Genomic DNA, 16,034 nt, shown 5'->3' on the forward strand with positions numbered 1-16,034 from the left:
TAGAGGTAAATTAATCCCCATTATTAATCTTGGTTACAATTAACAGAAAAAAGAGCACTGTTGGCCTTTTCATTCATAGGAGGAGCCCAAAAGCCAGTCACTACGTCCTGATGTAATAGCCATTGTCAGAGTCTAGAGCTTTATGTAGTTGTTCTCGATCATCCATTTTAGACTCCAGTGGTTGGCGGCACACTTGTAAGCCCAATATGCCCATCCAAATTGGGCACGCCCGTAGACTTCGATTTGAGCTTTAGCAAAGTTTTGATAATCTTCCATCGATGCTCCGTTCACTTCCCATTCTCCAGTCCATTCCCCTGCAAAAATCTCAGCACACGGTTCAGCACATTACCTTTCGAACTAGTCGGAGCATTATCTTCAATTACAGTTAAGAGGTAGACTAGGCTTCGAAAAAACTTCAAGCACTGGTTTTGATTGCGTAAACATTGGTTTTGGACTTACCAACAAAAATGGATGGACCATTGGCAGTGGTCACGGTATCGAGATCACTAGACCGCTGATTATGGATAAAGTCAATGTTCTGTTGCGCATTCATATTACTGAATGAATCTGAGAATAGGTTGTAATAATGCACATCAATGGCTACGCAATGCAGACTGCTTGCAAATGAGAGGAGCTCCTTTGCATCAGCGTTCCCTAGTCGATTGGAGAGGATCACATAAGCATTTTGAGTGTACTTCCTTACGGCATCGTATCCAGCTTGATAATACTTCTTTAGGGTGTCTAGACTGATGCCTGGGGCCATTGGCTCGTTCATCAATTCGATTGCTGCAAGACTTGTATTGTTGGCATACCTGTTTAGTAGCAAACATTGCATCAGAATTCAAACAATTTTTCATGTATAAGCAACCTGATTTGATTTGGAAGGTAATTCACAATATGGAGAATGTGTAGAAAAAAACTCATCGTCTTACCTCTCTGCAAGGAAATCTATGACAGCCACAGTATCTTGAATGTTGGAATCTCCCCATTCTTGGTACCCATCTCGTGTCCCACTGTGACCATTGCCATTTTGTGAACCTTGAATCGCATGCAGATCAACAATTACCTTCATTCCGTATTCCCTACATAAATATACACGTAAATACGTAAACCATCATCAGAGTTATTTATAGCACCTGTACAGAAAAAGGTTCCCAAAAACAACATTAAACCGTCAACTGATTTCATTTAGTAAATGATACTCACTGTGCCCATGTGAAAGCATTGTCTAGGGCTTTCAAAGAGCCACTAACAAAAGGTTTAGGCGGCGGATCGCATGCGATCCACCATCCAACTGGAATTCTGACAGCATTAAGACCATTTGCTGACATGAATCTGAAGTCCTCGTCAGTGATGTAAGCGTTCCAGTGATCCTGGGATGAACAGGTAATTTGCAAGTCATTCGTGGTTTAGTTATACTTATAGTTGCTAAAATGCTAGCAGCCTAGCACAAACTTCGGTTCTCTTGTTTATGCTATGAATTATAACTTTTACCTGCAAGACTTGAGGGGCTCTGTCTGGACCATAACCATTTGTGAGCTGATATTCACCTCGTATGGCGTTGGGATTGACAATAGTCATTTTGAAGACTGATGGATCACCGTCGTCCCAACCTGAGCCTACATAATCTGCAGTTACCAGTGTCTCTGATATTGCCTGATTACACAACAGAAGCACAGTAATCCTTCATGTAATGCGGATGATATATTAAGCTAACACACACACACATATGGTAAGAGTATTAAACTGATAGTTAGCTACGCCACTTATAGTACAGTGATCCAAAGTGTTGATCACTAGCATGTACACTACTGCTCTTTAACTGTTAAGAGCCTGGAGTCACTAAAATGATCATGTTTTAGTCCACAAGACACTTTTCATGGTAGGATTTTCCTGTATCAGATTTATTTTGTACACCAAAGGAGAAATTTACCATCAATCTAAAACAAACTAGTTCGGTGAAAGTTCCAGAGCTCAAATGACAAAAAATAAAAGAAATTAAAAGTACTATTGCTGAGAAAAAAAGAAGAAAGATTAGGCAAAACCTGAAGGAATTGTCCATTTGATGCTTGGAGGCGAGCTATACTCCGATCATCATTTTTCCTTATGATCTGGAATGTTTCTGGGTTTCCAGCAGTATCTGAAAATGCTGTTACTTTGTTTCCTTGATCCTCTAGCCCCACAAACTGCTTGTTGAACACCCTAAAGTTGAAATATGTCTCATTGATCCTCCACAACTGTGAAATAAAATCATCAGTAAAGTAAAGATGAGAAACATGCAGCATGAGATTACAATTATAAACAAAGCTTACAAGTCCAGTTAAAATCACAGCAAAGGTAAGTAGTCATAGATATTATCCAGAACAAATAAAGGTAAATAGGAGTACTAATGTACTAAGTCTAGCTAGATCATTAGTTTAAAGATTTTAATTACTCTGAAAGTTTCCCAGTCAGAGGCTGAGGGCCGATTGGCTACAAGAATGGTTCCACCTCCATTTTCTGAGCAAAGGAACTTCTGTAGCCTTGTGGAGAAGAACCGCACTTGAGTTCCATCCTACAGTAAATTTAAAACCCAAATTAGTAAAACGACAATAAGATATACGTGGGTGTGTGTGAGAGAGAGAGAGAGAGATTATCAGCTTAATCCAAAACTAGTAGTAAATACGACTAAAACAATTATACGTGGTAGTAAGAGAAAATAAAGTAAAGAAGTTGCATGGTCTTTCAAGGACTAAGACATCGAGAGAGGTCTTAATCAATGAAGTGAGGGCTTGGGATAGATATAATGATGTTGTGATGGATAGTTCACACATGAGGCCTGAGTGATATGTTGATGATCAGGAATCAGGATGATAGAGTAAAGCTAAAATTACCAGGAGATCATTGTTGGGCATCCCATCATAGAGAGAAGGATCCATCCACCCTTCATTAACGAGCCAATTTCCTAAATTCACAGCTTTAAACGGCTGTGCAAGAGAAGGAGATGGAGCACACAAAAGCAAGAGTAAAGGAAAGACTAGTAAATAGTAAGCCATTTTTATTCGCACCCTTTGTCTGTGAATGGAAGGATTTTGAGGTTGGACAGCGTTTCAGAAGCTAGAAGCATATGTACCCTGGGCCCTTCCTTTTTTTTCTTTTCTTTTTAGGGGGGGGGGCAGCCTTGCCCCAAAGACATTGCAAAAGGAGGGGAATTTCTACACCAAGCTTTTGGATAATCAAAGGGTATTTCTCTTTGATCATAAAATGTCTCTCATGGGTTATTAATCAACAGAAAACAAGGCGGACAACAATCTGCTTTGCTTGCATGGCAGGAGTCCTGAAGCCAGTTCCTTCTAAAGTAGCAGTTTTTACATTTATTATAAGAAAAAATATTTATAATTTTAAGTTTTACCAGTCAGGTTATCTTACAGTAAAAAAAAAATGAAATTGTCGCAGGGAGAAAATACCAAGAGGGCAATTTAAAAACTTAGCTATTAGGAAAATGGGCCGGATCGATGAAGCCCACATTGAAACCCTTACACATTAAGCAGTTATTTGTTTCCCTTGTCTCTTCACTTGGCCTTGGGTTTGAAACTAGAGCGTTTCCAGTTACGAGCAGAGTGTCTTGTTCTCTTCTTGGATCCCCACAGCCTCAGGTACTCTCTCTTTCCCCCTCTCTCTGTCTCAGAGCCTTATCAATTACTGTTACTGGATGCCTGTTGGAAATGAAGAAGCAAGCAAACTGTAAAATCTAATGATTGCTCATCTGGTTTAAGTATTGATTGCCAAAACTAAATGAAATAAACAATTTTTTATTTCTCACTCAATTTTGCTTAATCAGTTGGTATCTTATAAGCTTATCCCATAATTTTATCTTGTTATTAGTTACTGAATTTGTAGTCCGTAGCTGTTTGCATCGTATTTTTTTGCTTTCATTTTAGATTTTTAGTCACTGTTATGTGTGAGCGAAAATAGGGAATTTAGGATTTGTGGAGCTTTGTTGCTGTCAAACTGGACTTTTGTATTCTTTTTTCATCTTTTGGGTTAAGGGTTTTTAATTTTGTGTCCAGTTCAATCCTGGCACTGCAGGAGTCGGCCAAATTTTGATTTGGGAATTGAAGGTGAAGGTTGAAACAGTGCAGCAGCAGAAGGATTTTAAAAAAATGGCGGCAGCAGGTGGTAAGGCAAGTAGAAGTTTGAAGAAAGCAGTAGTGAAGCACCCAGCCTATGCTTCTTGGGGGAGTGTTGTTAATGCCCAAGTCAAAGCCAAGCTGACACCATCCTCTAAGTGCAACTTGGGTAAATTTCTCGGGATTCGTGATCCTCCTGCCTCTGATATCTCCCAACTCATCACCAGGTTCATCAAGCTCAACAATCGTCAGGTTTCTATCTATTGTCACTACCCTCTTTTAGTATTACTAGAAATAGCAATTGGAATGTTGCCGGGAAAATGTTCTCTTTGATGGACTTGCGTACATTTCTTGCAAGTGATTGACGAATATTGGATGAATGGCTTGCAGAACCCTGGCATGAAGAAAGATGTTCTTTCAGAGGAGAAGTTAAGGACCATGTTGGAAGGCAAAGAGAGAGTTGGAGTTTCAGAGATCGCTAAATTGCTTGCCCAACAATTTCCTAAACGTCGCTGAGATTTCTCTTACCTTCTCATTTTGTTCTTGCCCAAGCTTTCCAACCTCATGCGCATTATTATGAGATTTTCTCCATTTCTTTGTTTGATAGATTCTTAAGTCTTGATGGAATTATCAGGTGTAGAATTGGTAACATCTTTTGAAGACCTGCTATTTTATGACACTAAAATCAGTGGTCTTGTGCTGTGACTTTTCAAGTTTTTCTATTGTGAATAAAAGTGTTACCATCACCAGTTTCTGTCTTTTTTTTATTGTGTCAAATGATGCTGTGCTTTTGGGTTTATTTCAATTTTTATATATCATGAGTGCTATGGTAAAACCAAAGAAAGAGTTCAAAATTTCTGATACACACCATTCAGCCTTGTAGTGGGCATGTGATTTTATGCCTAAAGTGCAGTATTATGTGTGTGCTATCTATATAGGAAAGGTACAAGAATCGTTAAACAGCTTAAAGCAAAAAAAAAAACATTTGTTGACAGCGGTTATGTTATACTGATCATATATTTGATTTAAACAAGGCTAACAATTCATCTTAATCCCTATGCATTAATTGCACGTACAGGTTTGAAACCCTGCACTTTCAGAGAATCCATTTCTGACAGGCTTACATGTAATTTGCAAGGTTGGGGATAGATCAGGGTCTAGGTACTTTTGCGTTCTGAGCCTATATAGGAGTCTCCTCTAAAATTCATTTAGTAGTGATCATCCTGCACATCAACTAAATGTAGCTGCAACTAACTTTAAGGATTCTGTTTTCTGAAAGAAACCAGAATTTAATGATGTGTGCTGTTTATGGTGACATTCTTGGCCCTGGCATGTTTATAATATGTTTTTGCTTTGTGCTTCTACTAGATTTTTGGTACACTGCTCCCATCTGGGACATGAAGTGTCTAGTTTTGTTCCATTTATTCCTTATCATGGCACATCAGGATTCTTGAGTGGTGTTAGTGGTCCATTAACCAATATAGTTTTTAATCTGGATAGGATCTGTTATATTACAACCTGTAGGTGAGGCATTTGTAGCATTGGCCAACCAGAAATGCTAACTCACAAGATGCCCGGTCCCTTAGAGTGAGAGACTTGCATGTTTACTGGTAGGAAAGAAGTTGGTGAATCCCAGACTGAAGTTCAGTCCTGAGTTTCAATATAGTGCTATATGAAAGAAAATACACGATTCATGCAAGCATTGTCAATATCTGTCCATATTCAACAGCTAATTAGCAAAGAAGTGGTGAATCTATTCAGTGGAGGGTTGCAAAGAGTTTTGGTGTCCTTCTGCCTTAGAAAGTTACGTGTTTTATACTTTCATCTGTTTTGGCAAAATAAAGATATGTCTGGATTTGTATTCTTTCTGCTTTAATGCACTCTGTCAGTTTGTAAAAGGTTTCTTTTTGTTCACTTTATTGAAAATAGACTTGTGGACAGAACCAGTTTTCTCATGGTGTCTTGGATTGAAGGTAGTTTTAGAGAATTTTGTGCGTGGTTGGTCAACTGGTGTCCCTTAGAATTTGTCGTGAAAATTTTCAATCATTGATTTTGTTTTGCATTTCTTCTGCTTTTTTCCCCTATTTTTCTTGCAATAAAGTTAGCATTGTCATCTAATTAATTGGTGAATATGACATTGTGCCATTTCCCTTTGAACCTCTGTTTGGATTTGTTGTGCAACAACAAATATAAGTTTCTGACTGCAAGAATCACTGGAATGTCTCTTGGGTTGTTTGACTATTTTTGCATTTTCTTATGTTAGTCCAAATTCCAACTAATGTGGATTGCTTAAAGTAGTCAAATGCATTAAATTATTTGGTGTTATTAACAATACATCTCCTGATTTATTTATTCATTTGTGCAACTCCTATAATGGTCTTTAGAGATATCTACGTGTGTTGATGCTCTGGCTCTGGTCATGTCACTTAGTAATGGAGTGGTAATTTAGTTATGCATTCGGTGATATCACAGCAAGTTTTACCTGAATATCTCGCTGTTGCATAAGATATTCATTTTTTTCATTCATTTTACAATTTCAATCTCGCTCACACCCCCAAACTTATTAGCGGCCAAGAATGGACAGGTTGTACTCAAGGAAAGGAGCAGAAAGCTCTGAGTCAACGGTCATATTACTGCCCAAATACTCTTGTAGCTTTGACAGATTAATGTTGGTTCAATCATTCTCTCCTACAAATCTTTTGATACATGTGTTATAGATCTTTCTCGACCACACCTAAGTATTGGCTGGAGTTTCCACTTTATTTGGTGTTTGCTAGTTATGCGGAACTTATAAGTGCTATCTCGAGTCTTGACTAAGTTATTCTTAAAGGAGTTTGCTGGATTCATATGCTGCAGCTTTATTTTATTTCCTCCGGTTTAGATTAGGAAAATTAAGTGTGGGTGATAATGTCTATTCTGGGTGTACGCTGTATTCTTTTGTGCATTCCTAGATTTTGCTATAACTACTGGAACAAAAAAAGGTTCCAAGCTGAGTTGTTGAAATGCATGCCTTGCTTTTGTGTTTCAATTAACATCCAACTATTTCATCATCATAGTTTCGAGATTTTTGAATTTCCTCATCTTTTTCTTATACCCTATACACAAGTCATGTTATGTAACGTTCGTGTGATATTACTCGTTGCGGTCACTGCGGTAGGGCTTGTTGTTTACAAAAGCAGGTCCTTGCTGCAGCTTATAAATAATGGGTTTGTTGTAGGCTTGTAGCTCTGCTGTGGACGGAATGCAAGATTACAAGCTGAGAGATGAGATTAAACTACTGTATTTGGGACTTTCAGTTTCATGCGTTCTCGTGTCTGTTAAAGGAGAAGAGTAAACCAGAGCCAACGTGCTGAGAAATTTGAAGTGGAAACTAGCGAACTTTTCATGAAATTTTTGGTATTTGGCTGGAGTTTCCACAAAACCCTCGCCCCTTTTCATGTTGTCTCTATCCTAGTCTCTGTATTTTAGACCCCATACGCTGAGCACGTAGACTGTGTTCTCGGCAATGCCTGTTCGATTAATGAAGACATCGTTTTTTTCTGTCAAACGAAAGATGGAAAAGGGCAATGAAAAGGATAGGCTTCACGTGTAGCGGCTCCCCCATAGAGGACTCTTCACACAAAGTGAAAAGAGTAAAGGAACAGGTTTGAGTCACATCTGTCTAATGGCAGACTAGAAGAAATCGGCCATTCAATTTGATGCAGCCTTCTAAAGTTGCCCTTTGGAGGGAGACCTACGATGCCTAAAGGTCCCTCGCCAGAACGAGTAGTCAGCGGCTCAAATAGGTAAGCGGACTCACAAATCCAGGGCAGCAGCATCTACAGACATCTAGTCATGTAGGCATATCGCAGCCGAGGCTCCTTGTACTCAACAGGGTGATTGGTATTATTTATATTTTTTAAAATTTATTTTTAGTATGAATATCAAGACACTTTAAAAATATAAAAAAAATATTTTTATTAAAATACACTACCAACGCTTTTCTAAACACGTTATTCTAATACAGGTTAAGAGGGAATATATAATCAAAGCACGAATAAGGCACCTTTTCTAACTTAATAATTTAGGGAATGCTTGTGTTTAATTTGTTAGGCATGATTAGTTTTTTAAAAAAATCACCGAATTTTAAGTTTGTAATTCGGAATATAAAATAAAAAAAAAAGTTCGATCATCGTCGCCCAAGTGCATGCACTCGACAATAAATGTCTATCTCTGCAATTGAAAGAATCGAATTCAACAATATATGAGGTACGCAGGCTGGAGGTGGTGGACACGACTTGACAAGTCCACTGCACCCCAAAAAGGAATGACCTTAGCTCTATCCACGAGGTCTTCTCTGTCGTCTCTCGCCCTCCCTTTGCTCTTTTTATCTCCACTCGTACTATTCCATGGAAATTTTCTATGATTTGCGTAACTCTCTCAAGTTACTTCAATTGTGTTTGTTTTTAAAATTTAAATTGTGTTTGCACCAAATAATATTAAATTAATATTTTTTTTTGTAAATTTGATATGTTAATATTCAAAATAAAAAATATTATTTTAATAAATTTTTAATCAAAAAATCTTTTATAAAACAACATTGAATCGCATTATCAAATATGTATATATATATATATATATAGTCTAATGCAAAGTTAATTTTTTTTATATCTCAATGAAGAATGGTTTTTTGAGTTAATATAATTATTAACTGGACCGTAGAGTTTATTAACACAAATTAATTGATCTTTAGAATATTAAAAATAATTAAATAATCTCTTGACCAACATTGACCATCCCTGTTTAGGGATTAAATTGAATATATCTTTCCTGAGAAACCATAAACTAGGAGGACTATATTCAACTCCGTTAAACTAAGAGGATTAATGTGTAAAATCACATCTAGTATTATTCAAGACACCCTTACATACACATACGGCTAAGTGTCTGTCAAACAGTACTTCCTACCATATTACAACCATGCATGCAAAGCTTTTTCATGCATCCAAGCAAGTACTTTTGCTCGATATTTGGCAGGAAAGAGGTCAGCAAGAGCCACTGAATAATTGAATGTTGCATGGAACACGACAAATTTAGCCTTGCGCAAAGAGCCAAGAGGTATGTATAGTTGTAGTTTTTCTTTTTTTCAAAAGATGGAATCTAAATTGTGGAAGATCTAACCATGCTACATCAAGAAACTTATATTAGATTTGAAATTTAAAAATGAACAGTGTTGTAAGTGCTACTATGATGAAAATGTGAAGTGATTGGAAGAATATGTCACAGTGTTTTTGGGCTATGATCATGTTAAATAATTTTGTGGGATTTTGGGTCATGGTGAACCAATTAGATTGAGGTGATTAATTTAGGATCTTGGGTCTACAAACATTCCCTTTTGCCTCGGCTACATTATTGGAAAGAGGGAATTTATATTACCTCCAGAGGCCCATTCCCTTTGTTCATTGTTTGATATTTACCATTGTTTTGTGTTGGTGAGGGGCAAGTCACGTGAAATAATGGAGGTTTTATCTTTTTTTTCTTTCAACTAAGCTCCCAGTCGAATGTCATATTTGATTCGTTATGGGTGTCAAATTAATATGAATATCCGGATTAGCTTACACGTATTTTAACTAATTTTACGGGTTCTGAATTTAACAACCATATAAATTTTTAATAATAAACATATTAGCAACCACATGGTTCGGATTTGAGACCATAGAAAAATAAGCTTTTTGATTCCAAGTTCTTACTACTGAATCACCCATTTGATCATTCTTTTATTTTTTTTATGATATTGGACTAGTATTTACAACATGCCTCCTAATAGAAAGATTAATGTTCCTCAAATTGATAAATAAAAATAATTATCAGCAAACAATCAATACAATATACATTAATATCAATATGCGGTTATGTATTGAAGTGATTGTGTTGAACTTATTCCTTGATGATAGATGACATCAAATGACTCTTTGCAGCATATGATTGTTCGTAAGTGGTGATAAGTTTGTCTTTTGTTACGAGTATACCCCTTTTATTAATTTCAAGTAAGGATTTACTATAACTCTTATCACTTTTATTGGTATCGTGTCAATAATATTAAAAAAATATATTTTATATTCTATATTGCAATTCAATAATCTATTTTAAATTATCATAATATTTAATTTTAAATTTATTAAAAATTGATCTCTTAATACAAATTTCACTATTATATATATTTTTACTCTCACCATAATCTTTAGTGTGAAAAACATATTTATTGGAAAAATACTTATTATAACACTAAATTTTTTGTTCTTGACCCAAAAAAAGTAATTTTAAACTTCCGGCATTGTTTCTCATATTATACACCTAGTTAAAGATAACAATAATTACCAATAAAAAAAAAAAATAAATTCTTATGTTAGTTACAAATAATTACAAGCATACTTATGTTTCAAACTACGTTGCGAATCGTTCATCTTATATTTAGAAAGTTTGAGTTTCGGCAAGATTTAAATTTTGAAACAACAAGAATTGATGATGTTTGCTCATAAAAAAGTTAATGTGAATTTACTATAAATGAGAAAACAAGAGAAAATAATTAAAGACTATAAAATTATAAAATAATTGATATTTCAACTTTAGTCCTTATTCATTTGATTTTAAATTTTTTATCTTGGTCATTTTATAGATGTTTTATTTTTTTACAGTTTCACCCTTCAATCCCAATTTATCAAATATTATATTCTTCGATTCGATCCTCATTCTTTGGATTTCTAATTTTTCTTCTTGATCATTTTGTAAAAGTTTTATTATTTTCAATTTCATCATTCAATTCAATATTATGCTTTCCAATTTAAACCTTATTGTTTTTATTTTTAATTTTTTTTCTTAACTTTTTTGTAAAAATTATTATTCTTTTCAAATTCACCCTCTAGTCGAACACATTATTTTTATGTCAATTTTAATCCTCATTCTTTTGATTTTTTTATCCTTTTACTAGATTGATTTTTTTTCAATTTCACCCTTTAATCAAATAGAAAATTTATTTTGTTTTTTATTTTTTTATCCTCATTATTTTAATTGATATTTTTTTAAATTTTTTTTATATATTTTTTTTTCAATTTCATCCTTCAATATTTGATTAATTGGGAATTGGATTTCATCGCTTTTTTCATGTTAGGTGCTTCAGGTCTAATGACTCGGGTCACAAGATTAAAAAGGTAACATATATTTTTTTAAAAAAAGAGTTTTATAATCCTCTTTATATTTTTATTGAGTTATTTCAATTTCATGATCTGGATCATAGATTTAACAAGATATACCAAGTTGATTTAACTTTGATTACCTTGATTACATGTTTTTTATGTTTACTCAAAATTAATTTTTTTAAAATATTTTTATTTTATTTTGATATTTAAATATTATTTTTTATAAAAAAAATAACACGGTTACAAAGGCTAATGTATAAGAATACATTTTTATGCGGCATTCCAGTTTTTTTTTAATAAAAAAAAGCAAATGAATTCTCTGCGTCATGAAGTCCAAACTATAGAATATTTCGTGATCATTGCTCTTGGAAACCATGATTATTTTGACACAACAAACAAACAAACAAATAGCTAGCACATTAACCTGCTGTAATATAAAAGCTGAAAGGGCATTGAAAATCACTCTCAAGCACATCTCATTGACACCCAAACCATGTAAATTTGAAATTGGATTCAAATCTCTGCCTTGGGAGTCGCAAAAGCACCACTTATTAAAAAACAAAAACGCATAAGTAATCCTATAACTATTTGATGCAATATTAGTACTAAGTTAAAAAATTGCAGAGCTAGCAGACAGAGAAAAGAAAGCCTCATGAAACCCTAATCTGGCCAGCCAGGCAACAGGGGGTTTCTTTTGTATAGTGGTCGTTGCTGTTGGCACAGCCTACAACGTTAGCTAGCTAGGATCATTGTGATGCAACGCCTAAGCAATAAAGTCAGTATATATGGAAAGGTGTTTGCGTTCTACAATCCAGGGTTGGCAGAAAAAGCTCACAGACATAGCTTCGTTGCACAGTGACTGGTTTTTCACTCCTTTTTTCCCTAGTCTGGGATAGATCAATGGCAAAAACAACCCCAAGTAAAACAACAGGGATCATGCATTGCAGTTGACCCTGCATCCACTTGAACATTCTCTTGCACTTTAACTGTATTTAAAAAAAAAAATTAAGTTTTTTTTGTATTTTTAAATAATTTTAATAGGTTGCTGTAAAAAGTAAGTTTTAAAAAATAAAAATAAAATATTATTTTAATAGATTAAAAAGATTAAAAACAAAAAAAAAACTATGCGAATGTCTCTTTCCATTCACGACACTTCTCTGTTCAAAAGCATCCAAAGTCAAGATCAGGATCCAGATATTTGTTCAGTGGACTTCGTTGTTACCCTTGTAGACTCGCCAACATTACATTTCCACATCTAATGTTTATAATCTTCCATTTCCATCCTTTTAGTTTCTAAAATGTTACCTCTAATTTACCATTAAATAGCGTACCTTTTGAGTTTATTTATTGATTTATTTTATATTATATTTTAAATTTATTTTCTGAAAATAATAAGATAAAGTAAGGAAACAATTAAAAAAGGGTCAGTTTTTAATTATTTAGTAGTTATTAGTAAGAGGACAACACTAAAGCTTCTTAAGACTATGGTGGTAAAATTGGAAAAGGAAAACTTTCAGGATAGAAATAGAACATTGGTGAATCTATAAGGGTAGAATATAGTTCGGCCTTATTTGTACTTATTGTGCCTTTTGATTCCTCTCCTCCTCTCTGTATTTCTTGTTACCTTTCCTTTTCACTCATCATCTCTAACTCTGTGTCCTAATAAAAGGAGCTGGCCTCTGCGTGTGCATGTATTAGACTTCGAGACCAGAAAGAAAGTGATCTAAAAGGAAGTGTTGAAGAATATGGATCTTCGTTCTAGAAGAGGCAGAGGAGAAAGATCAGAACTGAGCCCAGACAGGGTCAAAGTGTGCACGCAGCAACCAAAGGTCAAACCCCTAAAAAAGGTTCAAGTTGTTTACTACCTATCCAGAAATGGCCAACTTGAGCACCCACATTACATGGAAGTTGCCCATTTGGCCAATCAACACCTTCGTTTGAGAGGTGGATTATAACAAGCCAATTGAATTCTTGCTTCTTTCCTTCGTTTCTCAATGTTATTCTTGCCTGTGACATTCCTTTGTTTTTCGTCCTGTACATGATAGATTTCACGGATCGGCTCACAGTTCTCAGAGGAAAAGGCATGCCCTCTCTATATTCTTGGTCTTGCAAAAGGTACATGCTGCTGTTACATGTTGACAGTCTCTGATTGCTTGTGCTAAATTTTCCTTAAGGTCTACATTTACTGTTTTGATTTTCATTTAGGAGCTACAAGAATGGGTATGTTTGGAATGACTTGGCAGAAAATGATACCATCTATCCATCTGATGGAGCTGAATACGTTCTCAAAGGGTCTGAACTCGTTGAAGGATGCCCTGGTCAGTGTCTCTCTCCATTAAATGATTGTTACAACTTACAAGTTGCACACAGCACTGTATTGGTGGGCTCATTTGTAACATGCATTTCTTTTGCAGAAAGGCTTCAACAACTTAATGTAAGCAATAATAGACAACTAATTCAGGAACCCAATCTCCATGCAAAGAGAAAACAACTTCTGGAACCTATTCAACAGCCCAGACAACTCGAAGAAACGCATGGAACCAAGTACTATCAAGAATATGATGATGAAGAATCACAGGAATCACAAGAAGAATATGAAGATGAAGAGAAAACAAGCTATACAAGCTCCACAACACCCCACTCTCGCTGTTCAAGAGGGGTATCCACAGACGAACTTGAAGAGCAAGTACCCCGCAAAAACCCCACCACTGAGTCAACTCAACATCACTCCCCCCCAGAATCAACACCCTCAATACTCTCTGAGAAACCCCGTCAAAGCACCAACAATACCTCCAAACGTTTTGAAGACGGTGACCCCGTTGCCATCGTGTCAGCACCGGGTCGTAACTCGGTCTTACTCCAACTCATTTCATGCGGAAACTTGACTGTGGCCAAAGCAAAAAACAATGTGCCTAGTTTAAAGCAACCGGCTGCAGCTGTGACAGTGAACGGTCCCAATGCTAACGTGGTTAAAAGGAGTGTAAGCGATCTTCATAGAGGGGTCTTGTATAAAACTGCAGTTAAGGTTGCTGAGGAAGAGATGATTAGCTACATGTCCGAGAATCCTAGGTTTGGAAATCTACAGTCTGAAGAGAAGGAGTATTTTAGTGGCAGCATTATTGAGTCAATGAGTGAGAACCGAGTTGTGGACGAGCCAGCTTTGAAGAGATCCAATTCCTATAATGAAGAAAGGTTAGTCACCAAGTCATTAGTGATCCTATCTTAGAACATTTTTGCAATTATTTCAAGTCTAGTCGAGTTGACTCAGTTCAGTTTGATTTTGACCCTCAAACAGTTTGCATGTTGGCCATCCATGTTAGATGAGACCTTGGTAGCATAGTGGACCAGCTGATATGGATTCCAATTCCTTGACGAGCCAATTATAAATTGGTCCCTATACTTATAATAATAATTATAATGTAATCCCCATAGTTCTTAAAATATCTTAATCCGTTGACCTTATCTGGTTGTCAAGTCTGTAACAAAAATCGAGGGAGGGACTAACTAAATGGATGAAATATGGAAACACAGGGATTGATTTATTATTTTTCAAGACTAGAGGACTGTTATTACTTTATTTATTAAGACTACAACGACTGGTTTATAATTTACACTTCTGACAAGACCTTTCGAAAATTAACAAAAAAAGGGTCAAATTAGAGCGGTTGTAGTGGAGGCTTTAATTATTAAAGTTAAAGATTCATATCTTCGACTTTTTGAGGAAAAGAAAGCATAATAACTCCATGGTAAACGCACTGTAACAAATTGAGAATCCTCACTTTTTTACTTTAGTTAATTACCACCAAGTGATGATTGTCTGGTTGATCATGGCTAGAAACGGTGCCTTCGAAAAGAACGAGCAAAGTTGCCTTTTCCGTTGCTTTAATTTTTCGAAACAACTTTTTTGGTTCCCTGTGTTAGTTTTTGCTAGCTTGTCAATCCGCTTTGTTTTCCTGTAGTATAATGTAATTTGCTTGCCATTTCTAATCGTAGAATTAAATTTAACGTTTTCCCTTTGTTAAAAAACTAACCCAGGTGCACCAAGGCTGGAATGGAGGATGTTCAGGAAGAAGTGAAGGAGAGAGCAGCAAGAGGCAAATGCATCCCTCTCAAAAAATCTTCATCATCTTCGAAACAAACCAAGAAATGAGTACTGATGTGTCCCATTGAGTGGAAGTGGTTGCAGCATTAATTATTACTAGCAGTTATTAGGGTTTTACCTAGTAGGGTAACTGTGGTGCTGTGGAAATTAATTTGACAAGGATGTTGTAAATCTTGGAATTGGAGACGTTGAGAAATGGAAACCATGGTGCTAGCTGGTGTGATTCCATTTATTACTGTTTGTCTTTGTGTGCTCTAATGAGATTTCGATCATTTTCATCATGACACCCTTCAATCTGTGGTTCTCATCATGCAACCATCTTCGTTTGCTTTCACTCAACTGATGCATCTTTGATTGGATTCGATGTGGGAAAATTGTTGAGTGGAGAGAGGTTACTGAAAGAAGCCTAGAATTTCCTATCCTTGTGTGTTATTATCACTGTAATCATCATACCAAAGAATCCAACCAAATTTGATGTCTTTGACACTTGTCAAAAGGCAAATTCATGCAATTAAAGGTCCTCAACGTGATGATCCATGCTAAGAAAGGATATCAACAGACAATCGTATTCTTTGACCAATACATGTAACCATCATCTATCCACCATTTGCACCTTCCCTGGCGGGTATTCTTTGACCAACGAGTCCA

General features: G+C 35.8%; 3 protein-coding genes across 3 annotated transcripts; 2 read left to right on the forward strand and 1 right to left on the reverse strand.

Annotated features, from left to right (window-relative positions):
- Positions 1-3,132, reverse strand: LOC133693245 (probable glucan 1,3-beta-glucosidase A). The gene is made up of 8 exons (XM_062114424.1): positions 2,874-3,132; positions 2,435-2,554; positions 2,046-2,237; positions 1,495-1,656; positions 1,207-1,373; positions 933-1,082; positions 460-812; positions 1-314 (listed from the first exon to the last, which is right to left on the reverse strand). Exons 1-8 carry the CDS (start codon positions 3,033-3,035, stop codon positions 133-135), a joined length of 1,488 nt encoding a protein of 495 aa, XP_061970408.1. The 5' UTR covers positions 3,036-3,132; the 3' UTR covers positions 1-132.
- Positions 3,133-3,479: 347 nt separating this feature from the next.
- LOC133693246 (uncharacterized) lies at positions 3,480-4,858 on the forward strand. The gene is made up of 3 exons (XM_062114425.1): positions 3,480-3,635; positions 4,050-4,361; positions 4,500-4,858. Exons 1-3 carry the CDS (start codon positions 3,495-3,497, stop codon positions 4,623-4,625), a joined length of 579 nt encoding a protein of 192 aa, XP_061970409.1. The 5' UTR covers positions 3,480-3,494; the 3' UTR covers positions 4,626-4,858.
- Positions 4,859-12,910: 8,052 nt separating this feature from the next.
- Positions 12,911-15,667, forward strand: LOC133694069 (protein SOSEKI 2). The gene is made up of 5 exons (XM_062115493.1): positions 12,911-13,228; positions 13,330-13,399; positions 13,490-13,602; positions 13,699-14,476; positions 15,320-15,667. Exons 1-5 carry the CDS (start codon positions 13,030-13,032, stop codon positions 15,432-15,434), a joined length of 1,275 nt encoding a protein of 424 aa, XP_061971477.1. The 5' UTR covers positions 12,911-13,029; the 3' UTR covers positions 15,435-15,667.
- The last annotated feature ends 367 nt before the right edge of the window (positions 15,668-16,034 follow it).

Source organism: Populus nigra, chromosome 5 (genome assembly GCF_951802175.1).
Source record: "Populus nigra chromosome 5, ddPopNigr1.1, whole genome shotgun sequence".
Taxonomy (NCBI): domain Eukaryota; kingdom Viridiplantae; phylum Streptophyta; class Magnoliopsida; order Malpighiales; family Salicaceae; genus Populus; species Populus nigra.